This window comes from Prionailurus bengalensis, chromosome A1 (genome assembly GCF_016509475.1).
Source record: "Prionailurus bengalensis isolate Pbe53 chromosome A1, Fcat_Pben_1.1_paternal_pri, whole genome shotgun sequence".
Lineage (NCBI taxonomy): Eukaryota > Metazoa > Chordata > Mammalia > Carnivora > Felidae > Prionailurus > Prionailurus bengalensis.
In genome coordinates, this window is record NC_057343.1 from 136,735,088 (window position 1) to 136,754,076 (window position 18,989).

At 44.2% G+C, this 18,989-nt stretch overlaps 1 protein-coding gene across 2 annotated transcripts in view; it reads left to right on the forward strand.

Annotated features, from left to right (window-relative positions):
* Positions 1-2,319: 2,319 nt before the first annotated feature.
* The window catches only part of OCLN (occludin), a 56,342-nt gene continuing 39,672 nt past the window's right edge, over positions 2,320-18,989 (forward strand). Inside the window, exons 1-3 of one of the 2 annotated variants that reach the window (XM_043586464.1) lie at positions 2,320-2,475; positions 12,272-12,388; positions 17,952-18,627. In XM_043586464.1, coding sequence (XP_043442399.1) covers positions 12,339-12,388; positions 17,952-18,627 — 726 coding nt within the window. In that variant the 5' untranslated portion in view covers positions 2,320-2,475; positions 12,272-12,338. Of the gene's footprint in view, positions 2,476-2,576; positions 2,685-12,271; positions 12,389-17,951; positions 18,628-18,989 lie in introns of those variants that run through there. The other variant, XM_043586383.1, reaches the window with a different exon arrangement.

The following is an 18,989-nucleotide window of genomic DNA, read 5'->3' on the forward strand; positions in this document are numbered from 1 at the left end:
GGCAACTAACCTTCCACCCTAACACATGCCTTTGCGTTCAGTTTAGTGTGGGAGTAAGAAAAATAGCATTTGATGCATAAGTCTCTTAAAATGATAAAATGCTTAAACACCTAATTCACTCAAGAATTGAAAACATGCCCACACAAACACTTGTACATGCATGTTCATAGCAGCATTATGATAATAGCTAAAAAGTAGAAATAAGCCAAATGTCCATCAACTGATGAAAGTTTAAACAAAAAGTGGTATATCCATGCAATGGAATAGTATTCAGCCACAAAAAGGAATGGAGTACTGGTAGGTACCACAACACGAATAAACCTTGAAAACATTATGCTAAGAAGCCAGACACAGAAGGCCACAGATTGTATTACCCATTCATATAAAATGTCCAGAATGGGTCATCAATAGAGACAGAAAGTAGGGTAGTGGTCGCCAGGGTCCTGGAGGCAAGAGGGAATGGGGAGTGACTGCTAAGGGACACACAAGGTTTCTGGAGTTAGAAAGTGGTGGTAATTGTGTAACCTTCAGAATATACTAAAAACCACTGACTTGTACGCACACTTTAAAATTCAGGGTGAATTGTATGGTATATGAAATATATTTCAAGTTTTAAAAAGTGGGGGAAAAAACCCTCTAGGTTCTTTTCTGAACATATCAAAGTACACTATAAAATAATAGATGTGTGTTTATAAATCTGAGAGTATTAGGAAATGTTCCCTTGTTTAATTATAAACTGAATGGAATGTTTGGCGATTTCAGTAATCTGACAGCGAACATTAAGAGGATTAACCTGACTTCCCCAGTGTTAACACCACCAATTTAAGCTGCATCATTCAAAAACTACATGCTCATGCTAAAATAATTGTAGCAATAACTTCCACACACACACAAACACACACACACCCCAATTAGAGTAATTATCCATTAAGGTTGTCATCATTTCAAATACCTTATATTTATATAATGCTTTTACTTCCTTAAGTATTGAATTGTGCCTTAAGATCTAATGTATGGGAGAGTCACATCTCTCATCACTTAATTAGAGGCAGAGAAGTGGGTGAGATTGGACAAAAATTAATTAGTAATGCTGACATTCCAGATTGGAACACAAAGTGAAGCAGGAATTTAGGAAACCTGAATTCTAGCCTTCAATGTAGGTTAAATTGCAAGAACTAAAATTGCAATATTCTGGAGTATAATTGAAAAATATATATATTGATGGGCGCCTGGGTGACTCAGTTAAGGGTCTGACTTTGGTTCAGGTCACGATCTCACAGGTTCATGGGGTAAAGCTCTGCATTGGCCTCTGCAGTGCTAAGGCAGAGCCTGCTTGGGATTCTCTCTGCCACTTCCCCACTTGCAGGCTCTCTCAAAATAAATAAACTTAAATTAAAAAAATATATAGATACAGATATGCTATATACATACATAAAAGGATACACAGTTTTGTGTAGACTATGAATTTTCCTAAGTGAACTCTCATTTGGAACCAGCCTCCAGATCAAGAAATAGAACATAGTACACAGAACTAGGGCCTTTTTTTATTCTTTTAAAAATTTATTCATTTTTGAGAGAGACAGAGACATTGCAAGTGGGGGAGGGGCAGAGAGAAAATCCCAAGCCGGCTACCCACTGCCAGTGCAGAGCCCTATTCCAGGCTCGAACCTATTAACTGTGAGATCATGACCAAGGCCAAAGTCAGAAGCTTAAGGACTCAGCTATTCAGGCGTACCCCCCCCCCCTTTTTTTAAGCTAAAAAAAATTAAAATAGTTTAAATCCCTTGGGGGGGGTGCAAAGGACCTTGAGCTAGTAATCATGTACACTACCGCATGCACTTTATTTTTACAGCAAGTTTACCAACGAGATCCTACCACACTTTGAGTAATGGTCTTTTATCTGGCTCCAGAGATTCAGAACCGGTTCCTTAATTTACAAGTGACTTTTGCAAATCTCCCATTTCTGGCTGCTTTCCAACAAAATTTTAACCAAATTTTAGGAACAGAAAATTGTTGGGTAAGGACATGCCTTTCGTGTCAGCGTGTGAGCACCCTGGGACCTCCTTCAGAGTAAAACAGTCCTCCTCCAGACCTCCCTCCGTCTCTCGTCGGCTGTTCTACCCCAAGCAGAGGGGCTCGGAGCGCGCCGCAGGGCGGTCCAGGACCACCCCCACCTTCTGGGAGCCGGGGCCCCTCCTCTGCGCTCGGTCGCCAAAGCTGCGCTGTGCCTTTAATTGGGATCGCTGGGAGGGTGTGCGGGGAAGGGCTGGTTCCTCCCGCCTCCTTCTCCACCGCTCCCTTCCCCCTCCCATCCGAGTTTCAGGTGAATGGGTCACCGAGGGAGGAGACGGCCACGACACACAATTCCTCGCTGGCGTCCACCCACACCCCCGACCTGTCCTTCCCCGGCTGGAGGCCGCGGGACTCCGGGGAAAGCTAGCCAGAGCGCCCAAGAGCCCGCGCTTGGTGTAACAGGTGAGACTGGCCAGTGCGCGGCCCCAGACCTCCAGCACCGGCCAGGCGGTGGTGCGCATGCCCGGGGGCAGGACCGCAGGGGTGGGGGGGGGGGTGGGAGGAGGAGAAGAAGGAGTGGAGGAGGAGTGGAGGTGGAGGATCGACAGAGTTCTTAGTCTAGTCCCAGGCTGCTGGCGGGCGGCCCGCACCCCGTCAGGTGCGCTCGCCAGGTAAGCGCGTTGCTTGGCTCCCGCGGTCCTTGGTGGGTCGTGCGGGGCAGCAGTGAGTAGATGGGAGTTGGGCGCGGCGCCGGGGGTCACGGTGGCCCCAGAGTCCCCCAGGCGATCGTGGCTCCGGTCTGGTAGGGGAGGCGCGGCGGGGGAGGACGCCCGGCGCCAGTTTCGGTGGCGGTTTCGCCTCTGGGCTGGGACCGGCGGGAGCCGGAGGGGCGCGGGTCCGCGGAGAGAGCAGCCCTGGGCTACTTTGGCGGCTGCCTCCCCCAGCGAAGGGCCACTTGGAGCCGCCGATCAGCTCTTTCGGCGGAAACGCTTACAGCTCCTCGAGTCCAGGCGGCGCGGGCACCTTCTCGCTTTAAAGGGGGGCGGGCGGGCGGTTCCCGAACTGAGGGAGCGCAGAGCGCGGCTCTCCGGACGGAGAGCTGGGAGGTCCTCAGGGAGTGGGGCGTGCGCCCGGCTCCTCGGGGTCCTGAGTGTGCGGGCTGGAGACCGGGGGTCTTGGATCCCGGCGGCGGGGAGGGACCTCATCGATTCCTCCCCGTTCACTCTTTGGGTACCGAGCGGGGAGAGGGGTGACGGGTTTAATCCGTGAAGTATTCCTAGAGCCCTGGGGTGGGCCGATCCGCTCTTTGGAATCCAGCTAGTGCGAGCGGTGCGAGCGCGCGTCGATTTAAGCCTGGGGGCGGGGATTTAATTTCGAGCGAGGCTGTACTTCGAGGGAAGCTGTTCGCGCTTGGGATCCTCACCCGTGACCCGCAGGCCGCCGCCAGGTGGGCGGACCTGCCTCCGGGCGGTCCCTGCTGACCGCGCGCTGCGCGCACCGGCCAGGGCGCACGGACTCGAACTGCCGCGGGCTTAGAGACCTCCGGGGAAGGGCCGGCGCGCGCGCTGCCTGCCGACATGTTCCCTGCGTCGGAGGAAGTGTGCGGGGAGAGCAGGGTTGAGGGGTCAAAATGGCCTCTGCTCCTTGGGGCTGGAGGAGCACCTCCGAGCCCCTGTGCCCCAGGTGAAGCGACTAACCCGGAGAAGCCACGGCATCCTCGGGCTGGCTGGGCACACTGCCCATTTGGGAAATGACCCGGAGCGGGGGAAGAGGCAGCCTTCCAGGTTAGTGTGTGGCCCTCACGCACAACAGGTGTATTATTGGGATCCCTGGAAAAGGTGAAACCTTCCTTTTAAGGCACTTCTAGTGATTCCCGCTGTGATTGGAAGCTAGTTCTTTCCAGGCGGAGGTAGATTTCTCAAGCTGTCAATTCCAGTATAACAGTGCTTCTCTGGCACGGTACAAATGAATATTTTCTCTTTCTGGTATTTTAAAATAGACATTGTAAATGGTGGAGCCACAGTAATGGCTGTCTCCTCCAAGCCTCCTTTTTGTGTAGTTCTGCATTTCTGTAGTTACCAGGTGCCTCTTTGGTTAAATGATGGAGAGGAGGATGGCGAGATGTGTGCAGCTTCCAGGCTGTTCAGGGAAATGATGGGCAGTGCCTCCTAAATGCTGGGCTAAAAAGAGTTCTGTGCTTTGTATCCTTTAATGATACTATCAACTCTGGAAGGTAAGTCTTACTAGAACTCCATTAAAAAAATTTTTTTTTTCAACGTTTTTATTTATTTTTGGGACAGAGAGAGACAGAGCATGAACGGGGGAGGGGCAGAGAGAGAGGGAGACACAGAATCGGAAACAGGCTCCAGGCTCTGAGCCATCAGCCCAGAGCCCGACGCGGGGCTCGAACTCACGGACCGCGAGATCGTGACCTGGCTGAAGTCGGGCGCTTAACCGACTGCGCCACCCAGGCGCCCCAAGAACTCCATTTTAAAGGTGAAACACCGGTAGAGGAAACATGTTGCAAAGTTTGTGGCTTGAAACCTGCTTCAACAAATCGGGGAAGGTATACTGGACAAGCAGCAGTCCTGGATATTCCAGCACCAGAACGCTCTGGGGTTTTTCTGGAACTCTCTACCTTTGACTGGTCCCTATGGTCTCATAGAATATTTCCACATCTTGTTTGATGTGAAGATAAACTTCTTGTTTTCTTTTAAAGGTAGTGTTGGAATTACCGCCCTTTAAAAATTCGGAGATTACTTTTAACCACACAAATTAACTGACAGAAAACCTTTCACCTGCCTAGGAGCCTGCCAGAAGGGAAGTTTTCTTCACTTGCATTTTAAGGTTTACTGGATTAGATTCCCTAGTGGGCTTTTTTCTTCCAAGTTATTATTTATGGATGTGATGTACTGGGGTAAAAAGACAATGAGGATTTTTGTTACCCTTTTTGTTTTAGCTTCTAGGCTTAGAGCTGCTGGGTGATTTAGTGCTTCCTAATCTCGAATATGGTATGAATTGCCTGGGGATCTGATTAACATAGATTCTGATTCATAGGTCAGATGTGGGGCCTGGAATTCTGTTTTTCAGCAAGCTACAAATGATGTCCATGGTTAAATGTTTGACCCTTTACTCTCCCTTTCCTTCAGACTGTAAACACTTAACTAATTTGGTTGAATGTGAAGGATTATATTTAGTGGCTGTTAGCATTGTGAACTTGAAGGCATTCACAGCTGTATTGAAATCCCAACTCTGATATGGGTTGTTGGTTTTATAAATCAAATGTTGATTGACCATCACTTTGTACCAGGGACTGTAGGGATCTGGAAGAAGAGTGATGGTCATGATAGACATCTGGGTGCTTGTAAGGCTGGTGTTCCAGTTGAGGTGGAGATGGTGGAGATTATTTAAAAATAACAAAGAAGAAAAAATAATAATTAGGGGGGAAATTCGCTCTGAGAATAAAATAGGCTTGGTGGGTGGAGTGAATAGCAGGGCAGGAGCTTCTGAAGAGGTGACATTTGAGTTGAAAGCTGGACAGCTAGTTCCCACCATGTACAGATCTAGACATTATAGACAGGAAACTGACAAGATCAAGGCACTCCTTGGATTGATGCCTTTAATTGAGGCAGTGATGCTCCAAATACATGGTGTGCTTAAAAATCACCTGGAAGGGGGGGGTGCCTGGGTGGCTCAGTCGGTTGAGCGTCCGACTTCGGCTCAGGTCATGATCTCGTGGTTTGTGAGTTCGAGCCCCACATTGCACTCTGTGCTGACAGCTCAGAGCCTGGAGCCTGCTTCGGATTCTGTGTCTCCCTCTCTCTCTGCCCCTCCCTGCTCACGCTGTGTCTCTGTCTCTAAATAATAAATAAACGTTAAAAAAATTTTTTTTGTAATTTTTTTTTAACGTTTATTTATTTTTGAGACAGAGAGCATGAACGGGGGAGGGTCAGAGAGAGGGAGACAGAGAGAGGGAGACACAGAATCTGAAACAGGCCCCAGGCTCTGAGCTGTCAGCACAGAGCCCGACATGGGGCTCGAACCCACGGACTGCGAAATCATGACCTGAGCCGAAGTCGGACGCTTAACCGACTGAGCCACCCAGGCGCCCCCCCCCCCCAATTTTTTTTTTAAAATCACCTCTAGGGGCACCTGGGTGGTTCAGTTGGTTATGTGTCTGACTTCAGCTCAGGTCATGATCTCTAGATTTCATGGATTCGAGACTCGCATTGAGCTCTGTGCTGACAGCTTGGAGACTGCAGCCTACTTCCGATTCTGTGTCTCTCTCTCTGCCCCTCCACATTCTCTCTCTCTCTCTCTCTCTCTCTCTCTCTCAAAAATAAATGGACGTTAAAAAGTTTTTGTTTTTTTTTTAAATCATCTGGAGAGGGGTGCCTGAGTAGCTCAATTGGTTGAGTGGACGACTCTTGATTTCGGCTCAGGTCATGATCTCACAGTTCATGGGATGGAGCTCTGCATTAGTGCGAAGACAGCTTGGGATTCTTTCCCACCCCCCACCCCTGCCTCGTTTCGCTGTGTTTTCTCTCTCTTTCTCTCTCTCTTGCAAAATAAATAAACTTAAAAAAATCATCTGTAGATCTTACTAAAAATGCCCCTTCGAATACAGAGCTAGTCTGTTTCAAAATATGCCTAATTTTAAAATTTTAGACAGTTTACTAATTGTATGCCAAAATATAATAATTTAATACCAGGCACAATTTTAAAAAACTTCTTAAAGGCAAATTAACTCTTGCTGCATATGATTGAAAAGGAATAGGCTCTCCTTAAATATGATAAAGTTTATCTTTTACTTACTGACAGTTGCTTCAAAGAATTTTTCAGGGGGATAGCATTTTCAGGCTTTCTCTTCTTCCTCTTATGCTTAGGTTTCTATGAAGACAGCTTTGGCCAGTAACCATTTTCAAGGGGAGAACTTTTTAAATATTTTAACATTAATCAGCTTTACATATTTTGTAAGAGTCTGCTGTTTGCCTTATGCTTTCGACTTTTACTCAGCTGTTTTTTTTAACTTTTTTTTTTTTTTCCAACGTTTATTTATTTTTGGGACAGAGAGAGACAGAGCATGAACGGGGGAGGGGCAGAGAGAGAGGGAGACACAGAATCGGAAACAGGCTCCAGGCTCCGAGCCATCAGCCCAGAGCCCGACGCGGGGCTCGAACTCCCGGACCGCGAGATCGTGACCTGGCTGAAGTCGGACACTTAACCGACTGCGCCACCCAGGCGCCCCTCAGCTGTTTGATTTATGTCCCTATCATTCACATGGTACGGGTTCTGTGATGGTGACCGATGAGCCCCTTAGGCCAGATCCTGTGTCCTTTTCATTCATTTTGTCCTTCACTCAGCATACTTTTACTGAGCAGATGTTAATATTGTTGTGCTGGGCGTTGGGTAAACAGTCTCTTGGTCCTTTTTTTCTTTGGCTGTGGCCTTAAAGCACAGTCCCGACTGCCTTGAAGGAGACATTAGAATTCCTCCAGTCCAGTCCCCCTACAATATCAAACAACTTAAGCTTTGCCTACATGGCTTGAGATCACATTGTTATTTGTTATTTTTGAAGGGTGTGTGAAGTTAGGGTAAGGGAGAGGCTTCCTAACATTGACATGAAATCTGACCCTGTGGTATCTTTTTTTCAAAGAATGGTTTCTAGGACTACAAAGACAGCTGTGCAGATATTTGAAGGCTGCTGGAGTGGTCCTAATGTTGATTGGTCCAGGCCAAACATTTCCTGTTTTATCAATCATTTGTCTTAAGACATGGTTTTTCTAGTTCTTTAACACTCTTAGTCACCTCCTGGAGAGGCACCTGCTTGGAACATGATGTACACATTTCAAGGTTGTGCAGAGGTTTGTTTCTTTTTCATAACTGTATCATTCCTAGATCTAAGCACTGTCTGTGCCTACTGCCAAAGTTCGGGATGGCTTGTTAACTTTGATGAAATTCTTCCCAAGGAAACACACTTCCAGAAATTGAGTCTAGGGGTGCTTGGGTGGCTCAGTTGGTTAAGCGTCAGACTCTTGATCTCACCTCAGGTCATGATCTCACGGTTCATGTGTTCGAACCCTGCATCAGGCTCTGCACTGACAGTGTGGAGCCCTGCTTGGAATTCTCTCTCACTCTCTCTCTGCACCTACCCCACTTGTATGTGCACATGTGCTCTTTCTCTTAAAATAAATAAACCTAAAAAAATTTAAAAAAAAAAAAAATTTTTTTTTTTTTTTAACGTTTATTTATTTTTGGGACAGAGAGAGACAGAGCATGAACGGGGGAGGGGCAGAGAGAGAGGGAGACACAGAATTGGAAACAGGCTCCAGGCTCTGAGCCATCAGCCCAGAGCCCGACGCGGGGCTCGAACTCCCGGACCGCGAGATCGTGACCTGGCTGAAGTCGGACGCTTAACCGACTGCGCCACCCAGGCGCCCCAAAAAAAATTTTTAAAAAAAATAAAAATTGAGTCTACATTTGTAAAGTGATTTATTCATGCCACTAATATTTGAAAACGGAGACAAAGTACCTAAAATGCCCAAACACTGAAATTTCTCACCTTCAAGGTAACCATCTTGCTGTGAATGGTTTTGCTCATCTTCCTTAATATATTATCTTAATTATAACACCCTAGAGGTCAAGTTTGTCCCCAGCCCTTGGGCATAGGGGGGTAGTAAAGTTCAAGGAAGAGAAGTAGAATTTGTCCTCTCTGATTGTGAGCTGTTAAAACCTCTAGGGGACCTAAACCCTCCATTCTTTCATCCTGTTTAGATTCTGTTTTTCAGTCCCAGAGGCATCTGCCTGAGCGTGCTGTCTGTGCATAGGGATGTGCTCAGGATCCTCAGGCTTCATCTACCAATCTGGCAACCTTCTCAAAAAAGCAAATGAAGTTGATATGCCATGATTTGTCCTTGATAAACTTCCTAAAATTATTTGCTTCACAATATAAAATCTCTCGTATCAGAGGATATTTGATAACAGAACTCTGAATCCAGAAAATGGCAGTTTGGAAAGGGATTTTTGTTGTCACCGTTTCTGACAAAATGTAAACTTCAGCCTGAGCCTGGATTAATTTAGAAGGTTCAAAAACTACCATGGAGGGGGCACCTCGCTGTCTCAGTCGGTAGAAAATGTGACTCTTGATCTCCAGGGTCCTGGCTTCACGCCCTACATTGGGCATAGAGGATACTTAAAAAAGCCAAAGCAAAACAAAAATCTACCCTACCGTGGAGCCTGGAATTTTTGGCCTAGTCTTGAAGGAGTAAGCCCTGGCTATGAAAGGGGTAAGAATCCTCAAAGGTCAGTTTGTCCGTATTTGACATTCAGTTTCACAACTAGAGTCCTACATTAAATAGTGTTTAAATTCCGTTTTTCTTAATATTATTTTTCTGAACATCCGTTAAGAAGCCAATCTGGACTTTCACTCTCCCATAACACTGTAACGTGCTAGTGGCCTCAATTGCCCATTTTTATGTACATTTGGGTGCTAGCTATAGGTCTGTGTATGCTTAGGATTTGTGTACCTTTTTGTATGTGAATACTTCAGTAAAAACAGTTTTTTAAAGGAAAAACATTAGCGAACTCTTCCCTCACTGTGTTTGGAAAATCATGCTAATGGTGTTGGTGTTCCTAACATTCACTCTATTTCTGTCTTTAAGGTTTTTAGCTGATGTACGTTTGGGCATTATTTTCTTCTGAGAAAGGTGGAATCGACTGTCCTTAAGGATGTGGAAGATAGTTGCCTTTGACATTAAAGAACAAAATTTAGAGAGTTTGAATTTATTTGCTTGACTAACATAATACCTTATTTGCACTTGCTTTTTTGGAAAGGAAACACAATACTAGACCCTTGAATATACTCAGATTGTAGATCTTGCTCAAGTGACCCCTCCCACTCCCACTTCCTGCCCTCCTTCTTCGGGTCTTGGTCTTTCTTCTCTGCTTGGCCCCGTCTTGGGCTCGATCATGTTGTCAACCCTAATAACTCGGTAACTGCCTGTTGTGGTTGCTTTTTTCTTTGTGTGTGACCTTCTGTAGTACTTCCACAGACTCCCATGGTGTAGTGTAGACACTTAATGAGTACTTGTCGATTGAATGAAATTGCCTCTCAGGTATGTCGGGATTGTGCTCTGAGGAATTTTAGAACAAAATCATACTGCTTTTCTCGTAGGGCAGAAGACTCTTTAATATAACACATAATTAATGTTTCCCCCCTTTCTGTAAACATTATGTGCAATTTTGAAGACTTGGAAAATGAAAAGGAAAAAGTGTCCACAATCCTACCATCCATAGATGTATTGTGTAATAATTGGTAGTGATAAAGGCATACTTTTAAACCAGATTACGTTTCAACATTGAGGGACTAGTATGTGCTAGATGCAGCTCTGTATCCACTTTCCTATGCATTTTCTTTTGATATGGCCTTTCAAAAGTAATATGAAACAATAAGTTTTAAGAAGTTTTCTTTTTTTTATGTTTCTTGTTCTTGGAAGGGACTGTTTTGAAAATTACCAATTTTTTTTTCTTTCTATAATTTATTTTATAATTTACATCCAAGTTAGTTAGCATATAGTGCAACAATGATTTCAGGAGTCGATTCCTGAATGCCCCTTACCCATTTAGCCCATCCCCCCTCCCACAACCCCTCCAGTAACCCTCTGTTCTCCATATTTAAGAGTCTCTTATATTTTGTGCCCCTCCCTGTTTTTGTATTATTTTTGCTTTTCATCCCTTAGGTTCATCTGTTTTGTATCTTAAAGTCCTCATATGAGTGAAGTCATATGATACTTGTCTTTCTCTAATTTCGCTTAGCATAATACCCTCCAATTCCATCCACGTAGTTGCAAATGGCAAGATTTCATTCTTTTTAATTGCCGAGTAATACTACATTCTGTGTATATATATATATATATATATATATATATATATGTAATATACACACACACCACATCTTTATCCATTTATCCGTTGATGGACATTTGGGCTCTTTCCATATTGTGGCTATTGTTGACAGTGCTGCTATAAACATTGGGGTGCATGTGCCCCTTTGAAATAGCATACCTGTATCCCATGGATAAATACCTAGTAGTGCAATTGCTGGGTCGTAGGGTAGTTCTGTTTTTGATTTTTTGAGGAGCCTCCATTCTGTTTTCCAGAGTGGCTGCACCATCTTGCATTCCCATCAGCAGTGCAAAAGAGATCCTCTTTCTCCACATCCTCGCCAACATCTGTTGTTGCCTGAGTTGTTCATGTTAGCCATTCTGACAGGTGTGAGGTGGTATCTCATTGTGGTTTTGATTTGTATTTCCCTGATGATGAGTGATGTTGAGCTTTTTTTCATGTGTCAGTTGGCCATCTGGATGTCTTCTTTGGAGAAGTGTCTATTCATGTCTTTTGCCCATTTCTTCACTGGATTATTTGTTTTTTGGGTGTTGAGTTTGGGAAGTTCTTTATAGATTTTGGATACTAACCCTTTATCTGATAGGTCATTTGCAAACATCTTCTCCCATTCCGTCCATTGCCTTTTAGTTTTGCTGATTGTTTCCTTCACTGTGCAGAAGCTTTTTATTTCAATGAGGTCCCAGTATTCATTTTTGCTTTTGTTTCCCTTGCCTCTGGAGACGTGTTGAGTAAGAAGTTGCTGCGGCCAAGGTCAAGAGGTTGTTGCATGCTTTCTCCTCAAGGATTTTGTTGGCTTCCTGTCTTCCATTTAGGTCTTTCATCCATTTTGAATTTATTTTTGTGTATGGTGTGAGAAAGTGGTCCAGGTTCATTCTTCTGCATTTCCCAGCACCCCTTGCTGAAGAGACTGTCTTTATTCCATTGGATATTCTTTCCTGCTTTGTCAAAGATTAGTTGGCCATATATTTGTGGGTCCATTTCTCAGTTCTCTATTCTGTTCCATTGATCTGAGTGTCTGTTTTTGTGCCAGTAGAAAATTACCAGTTTTTACCTGTGCTGTAAAAGCTTTGTGAAATTTTTATTACTACAACTTAGCAATGAAAGTTAATATTTGTAAGCCAGTGATATGCAGTGCTTGGTGCTGTGAGGACGACCAGGCTGAATGATTCCTATGCTTAGTGATTTTCTGTACTCAAGGAATTAATGATCCATTGTATAAAGATGGCAGTGAGAAGGACAAGAGAAATAATCATGGTGTGACAAGTTACTTGAGATTGGTCTCATTAGTTTTTTTAGCAATGCAAGGAAACTCTGAGCTCAGTAGTAACACCCTTACCCTACTTACGTTGCTTAGATTGCCTTATCTTGGAAGCTACGGGGCAGCGCTCATCCTGAAGATCAGGTGATCCTTGGTATCAGCCATGTCATCAAGGCCTTTTGAAAGTCCACCTCCTTATAGACCTGATGAATTGTAAGTAATTCTTTAGTTGTTTTTTTTTTTTTAACTGTCACATGTAAGAAATGTGTATAGTTGAAATTTTCATCTGTTAAGTGTTTGCTGTTAAAAATGTCTGTTTAGGGGCCCCTGGGTGGCTCAGTCGGTTAAGTGTCCAACTTCAGCTCAGGTCATGATCTCACAGTTTGTGGGTTCGAGTCCTGAGTCAGGTTCTGTGCTGACAGCTCAGAGCCTGGAGCCTGCTTCAGATTCTGTGTCTTGCTACTCAACGCTGTCTCTTTCTCTGTCTGTCTCAAAAATAAATAAACATTAAAAAATATATATGTGTTTATAAATTTAAATTGAAACAAAGGTTATCAAGTGAAAGTTTCCCTCTGCCACTTAACTTCCAGGATGACAGTTTTTCTCTGCAGAGACAACTGTTGTCACCTGTTCCTTCTTTCTTCCCTTCCCTTCCCTTCCCTTCCTTCCTTCCTTCCTTACTTCCTTCCCTTCTTACCCTTCCTTCCCTTCCTTTTTTTCCTTATTTCCTTTCTTTCTTTGCAAGAGAGAGCAGGTGCACACGTGAGTGGGCAAGGGAGAAAAAGAGAACGAGTGAGAGGGAGAGAGAGAATCCCAAGCAGATTCCACACTCAGTGCAGAGGCTTGAGGCTTGATCCCACAACCCTGGGATCATGACCTGAGCTGAAATGAAGAGTCAGACACTTAACTGACTGAGCCGCCCAGACACCCTTATCTCTTTCTAATGGTTGCTTCTAGATAGTTTAAGCTTATATTTGTGGGTATATTTATTCCTTTTTGTTTTTTCACAAATGGTGCGAAGCTTCTTTATTAATGCCCTGTTTAGGTGACTAACCCTAAACTTGACTCCTTGTCAATTTTGTAGTAATAACTTTTATTGACATACGGTTCACACACCAAATAATCCACCCATTTAGAATGGACAGTTTAGTACTTTTAATATATTCACAGAGTTGTACAACTGTCACCACATCAATTTTAAAACATTTTCATCACCCCGATCAGCAGTCATTCCTCATTTCCCTCTAGTACTAGGCCATCAGCAGTCCACTTTCTCTTTCTAGATTGTTCCATGTCAGACATCTCATACAAATGTAATCACACGATATGTGATCCTCAGTGGCTGATTCTTTCACTTGGCATAATGTTTTCCACATCGTTAGTTTTTTTTTTCTTTTTCTTTTTTTTTTTTTTAAGCCACCGGAGAGGTGGATCTTTTTTTTTTTTTTTTTAATTTTTTTTTTCAACGTTTTTTATTTATTTTTGGGACAGAGAGAGACAGAGCATGAACGGGCGAGGGGCAGAGAGAGAGGGAGATACAGAATCGGAAACAGGCTCCAGGCTCTGAGCCATCAGCCCAGAGCCCGACGCGGGGCTCGAACTCATGGACCGCGAGATCGTGACCTGGCTGAAGTCGGACGCTTAACCGACTGCGCCACCCAGGCGCCCCTAGTTTTTTTTCTTTAAAAAATTTTTTTTAAGTTTATTTTTTGGGGGAGAGAGAGAGAGAGAGAGAGAGAGCGAACGAGCACAAGCTGGGGAGGGGCAGAGAGGAGAGACAGAATCCCAAGCAGGCTCCGCACCATCAATGCAGAGCCCGACGTGGAGCTTGAACTCACAAACTGTGAGATCATGACCTGAGCCAAGATCAAGAGTTGGATACTTAACTGACTGAGCTCCCCAGGCACCCGATCCACATCATTAGAGTGATTCTTGCCATTAATAAAATCAAGAAGCAAAGTTGAGGGTTCTTGCATCCCTATTCATTTGGGGGTTTAACCATGAAAAAATTTAAATTTGTTATCAGACTTTGATAGGGATTTCTTCCTGTAAGTAGTTTGTAGCTTCAAGTCTTTGATAACTGTAGTAGGAGTTGTGTTCCTATTACATTGCCCCTATAAACATGGGTGAGATATAACACACACACAGAAAAGGGCACAGAACATGTGATGATGATGAGTAAGATAAAGATAAAGCAAAATCATCACGTAGGTCACCTCCAAGTGCATCCTTGTCTCCTCTCCTTCCCCTGGAAACCACCGTTCTGACATGATTATCACCTTTTTTTTTTTTAAACATCTAAACAGTACATTTTAGCTTTACTTGTTTTTAACCTTTTTTTTTTTTTTGCTTCAGAGCAATGCTACAGAAATAAAATGTGAATGATATATGTAATTTTTTGTTTTTTTTCTAACTGTATTAATAATATTTCGCTTAACCCAGTATATTTAAAATGTTATTTCAACAGGTGATGTAAACACTGACTCATGAGGCAGTTTATATTCCTTGTTATTACTAGATGTTATTTTTTAGAGCAGCTTTACATTCACAGCAAAATGGAGAGGAAGGTACAGAGATTTCCCATATGCCCCCTGCCCTTATACATACATCGTCTGTCTCAGTATCCCCCTTCAGGGTGGCGCACATGTTATAATTGATAAACCTTCATTGACAAATCATTGTCACCCAAAGTACGTAGTTAATACTGGGTTTTCTCTTGATGGTGCTACGTTTCTTTTTTACACTATGATCCGTTTGGACTGGCCACATTTCCAGTGTTCAGTGGATCGTGTGGCTAGTGGCTGCCATATTAGACACAGCCCTGTAGCATTCCATCCTGTGGATATGTTACAGTTACCTGTTCCACTCTAGGTAGAAATTTACACTGTTTCCAGTTTTGGGTTATTCTCAACAATGCTTCTGTGAATGTTACAACGTTAATGGAATTTTAAGTGGTGTAATCATGTTTTTTTTTAATGATATAATCATTTTGAGGGGGGTGCCTGGGTTTCTCAGTTAAGTGTCTGACTTTGGTTCAGGTCATGTTCTCACAGTTTGTGGGTTCAAGCCCCATGACAGGTCAGAGCCTGGAACCTGCTTCAGATTCTGTGTCTACTTCTCTCTCTGCCCCTCCACTGCTTGCTCTCTCTCTCTCTCTCTCTCAAAAATAAATAGTAAATATTTAAACAATTTTTTAATGATATAATCATTTTGGAAAACACTTCAACATTGTCTTATAGAGCTGAAGTTAAAAAAAAGAAAAATTTGACTCAAAAATTCTCCTGGATATATACCTTAGAAAAATAAGTGCTTTTCAGGGGTGCCTGGGTGGCTTATTCTGTTAAGCGTCGGACTTCGGCTCAGGTCATGATCTCACGATTCATGGGTTCGGGCCCCGAGTCAGAGTCTGTGCTTACAACTTAGAACCTAGAGCCTGCTTTGAATTCTGTGTCTCCCTCTCTCTCTTTTCCTCCCCCGCTCATGCTTTGTCTCTCAAAGATAAATAAAAATGTTTAAAAAAATTTTTTTTTTAATTTTTTTTTCAACGTTTATTTATTTTTGGGACAGAGAGAGACAGAGCATGAACGGGGGAGGGGCAGAGAGAGAGGGAGACACAGAATCGGAAGCAGGCTCCAGGCTCTGAGCCATCAGCCCAGAGCCCGACGCGGGGCTCGAACTCCCAGACCGCGAGATCGTGACCTGGCTGAAGTCGGACGCTTAACCGACTGCGCCACCCAGGCGCCCCTAAAAATTTTTTTAAAAAAGAAAAGAATAAGTGCTTTTGTGTATGAGGACACATGCTCAATCGTGTTCAGAGCTACATTGTTCACAACAGCCCCAGATGGAGACATCCCAAATATCCAAGTAGAATGAGTTATGGAGTTTTCATATGTGACGTTTTCAAAGACCATCTTATCAGTGTCCTTTCTAGTTTGCATTTCCTTGCATTCAAGTGGTTAGCAGCACCCAGTAGTAAGATATCTTGCTTTGCAATGAGAGAAGTGGACCAAGGAAATAATGGTCTGAAGTCTGGCAAATGGTCTGGCAAAAACAGAAGGGGGTGAGGTCAGTTGAGCAATTGAATTTTGTTCCTGCAGGACCCACATTTCTTACATTCAGCGTGTCCACAGATCAATGTGCCTGTCTCCCGTGATGTTTATGATTGTATTACTGAAGTTTGCAAAGTAGTTGTTTTGTTTTTTGTTTTTTGTTTTGAGAGAGAGGGCGAGAGCAGGGGAGATGGGCAAAGGGAGAGAGAGAGAGAGAGAGAGAGAGAGAGAGAAAGAATCCTAAACAGGCTCCATGATCAGCACAGAGCCCAATATGGGACTCAATCCCACGACCTGGGATCATGATGTGAGCCAAAATCAAGAGTCGGACACTCAACTGACTGAGCCACCCAGGCACCCCTGCAAAGTGTCTTTATAAAGATCTAATTAGACATCACCTTGATGAGTCCTCTTTGCATATTTGATTTACTTCGTAGCTCTTAACCATAACTAACCTTTGAGGGGTCTGGATTGAGACATTGCTGTTTGTTGTTGTATCTTCAGTATTTAGCGTAGTGCGCAGCGCACATCAGCCTGGTGGCTTCAGTTAATAGCTATCATGTGAATAAATGAATGAGTGTGCTTTCTCAGGTAGGAGAGTGAAGCTGCCAAGAATTGGACATGACCCTGGGTAGGCCACCTTCAGTGTCCTGTTTGAATGCACTGGTCTCAAATTCCACAAGCAGTAGGGTTGACATCCTTATTCTAAACTGCTTGGGCTTCCCTCCCCAGGAATTACAGTTTAACTGGTGTGGAATGCTCTGTCTAGGGATTGTACCCACTCCCCAGGTGATTCTAATATGCCAAAAATTTGAGAACCTCTACTCCATAGAAATCCACTCCATAGAGTGGTCATTCTCAGTGCACGTTTCCCAGACTGGCTGCACGAGCAGCAGCTTGTCCTTCCTGCAGAATCAGCACCTTGGGGTTGGGGACCAACAGTCTTTGTTTTAACAAGCCCTCCAGGGGATTCTGATGCACAGAAACTTTTATTGTTCACTGGGTGTTTCAGTAGCTTCAGACTGCTGTAACAAAGTATTACAGACTGGGTGACTTATTTTCTCTATTAAAAAATTTTTTTTAATGTTTATTTTTGAGAGAGAGAGAGAGAGAGAGAGAGAGAGCATGAGTGAGGGAGGGGCAGAGAGAGAGGGAGCCACAGAATCCGAAGCAGGCTCCAGGCTCTGAGCTGTCAGCACAGAACCCGATGCGGGGCTCACACTCACCGCGAGATCATGACCTGAGCTGAAGTTGGCCGCTTAACCGACTTCGTGACTTATAAACAACAGTGCAGACTGGGTGACTTAAAAACAACATAATTTATCTCTCACAGTTCTGGAGGCTGAAAGTCCAAGATCAGGTGCCATTGTGGTCAGGTTCTAGTGAAGTCCGTCTTCTGGGTTGCAGACTGCCAGCTTTTGGTTGTATCCCCTCGCAAGATAGAAGGAGTCTCTTTTGTAAAGGCACTGTTTCCATTCATGAGGGCTCCATCTCATTACCTAATTAGGCCACCTCCTAATAGCATCACATTGGAGTTTAAGGTGTTGGCATTTGAATTTGCGGCAGGGGGTGGGGGGAGGCATAAAGTGTTGTTGCTTGTAGTGGGGTGGTACTAATAATAGTTTTATTTGCCAATGGATAGTTTAAATTATTCCGAGTACACGATATGTTCTTTCTACTTACCTCCAAACGATACTAACTTGAAACTGTTTTCATGTGTATTTCAGCAAACCCAATCATTATGCACCAAGCAATGATATGTATGGTGGAGACATGCACGTTCGACCAATGCTGTCTCAGCCGGCCTATTCTTTTTACCCGGAAGATGAAATTCTTCACTTCTACAAATGGACCTCTCCTCCAGGAGTGATTCGGATTCTGTCAATGCTTGTTATCGTGATGTGCATTGCCATATTTGCCTGTGTCGCCTCCACGCTTGCCTGGGATAGAGGCTATGGAACTGGCTTAATAGGAGGTGGTATAGGCTACCCTTACGGAAGTGGCTTTGGTACCTACGGAACCGGCTACGGCTATGGTTATGGCTACGGCTATGGCTACGGAGGCTACACAGATCCAAGAGCCGCAAAGGGCTTCCTCCTGGCCATGGTGGCCTTCTGTTTCATTGCTGCATTGGTGATATTTGTTACCAGCGTTATCAGATCTGAAATCTCTAGAACGAGAAGATACTACTTGACCGTGATAATACTGAGTGCTATCCTGGGCATCATGATGTTTATTGCCACAATTGTCTACATAATGGGAGTCAATCCAACTGCCCAGGCTTCTGGGTCGCTATACAGTTCGCAGATATATGCCATCTGCAACCAGTTTTACACGCCTGCAGCTAGTGGACTCTACGTGGATCAGTATTTGTATCACTACTGTGTGGTAGATCCCCAAGAGGTATGGGTGGTTTCCTCCCTGCCCTGCTTTGGGTAGAGGCTTTTGGGAGGCTTAGTAGAATCACTTTGGGACCTTTTAAAAGGTATTTATGACAAGGCTTCACTTCCTTTGAAGTCAGAATCTGGAGAGGGTCTGGTGTCATTATTATATTTTTAATACCATATAGTTCATCCATTTAAAGTTTGGTTCAGTAATTTTTAGTATATTCAGAGTTGTGTGTCCATCCCCATCTGAGGCGAGCTCTCCCCTGATAGCAGAGACCCTGATGTGGGGCTTGAACTCACAGACCCCGTGATCATTATCTGAGCCAAAGTGGGAGGCTTAACCAAATGAACCACCCAGGCACCCAACCTTCTTTCTTT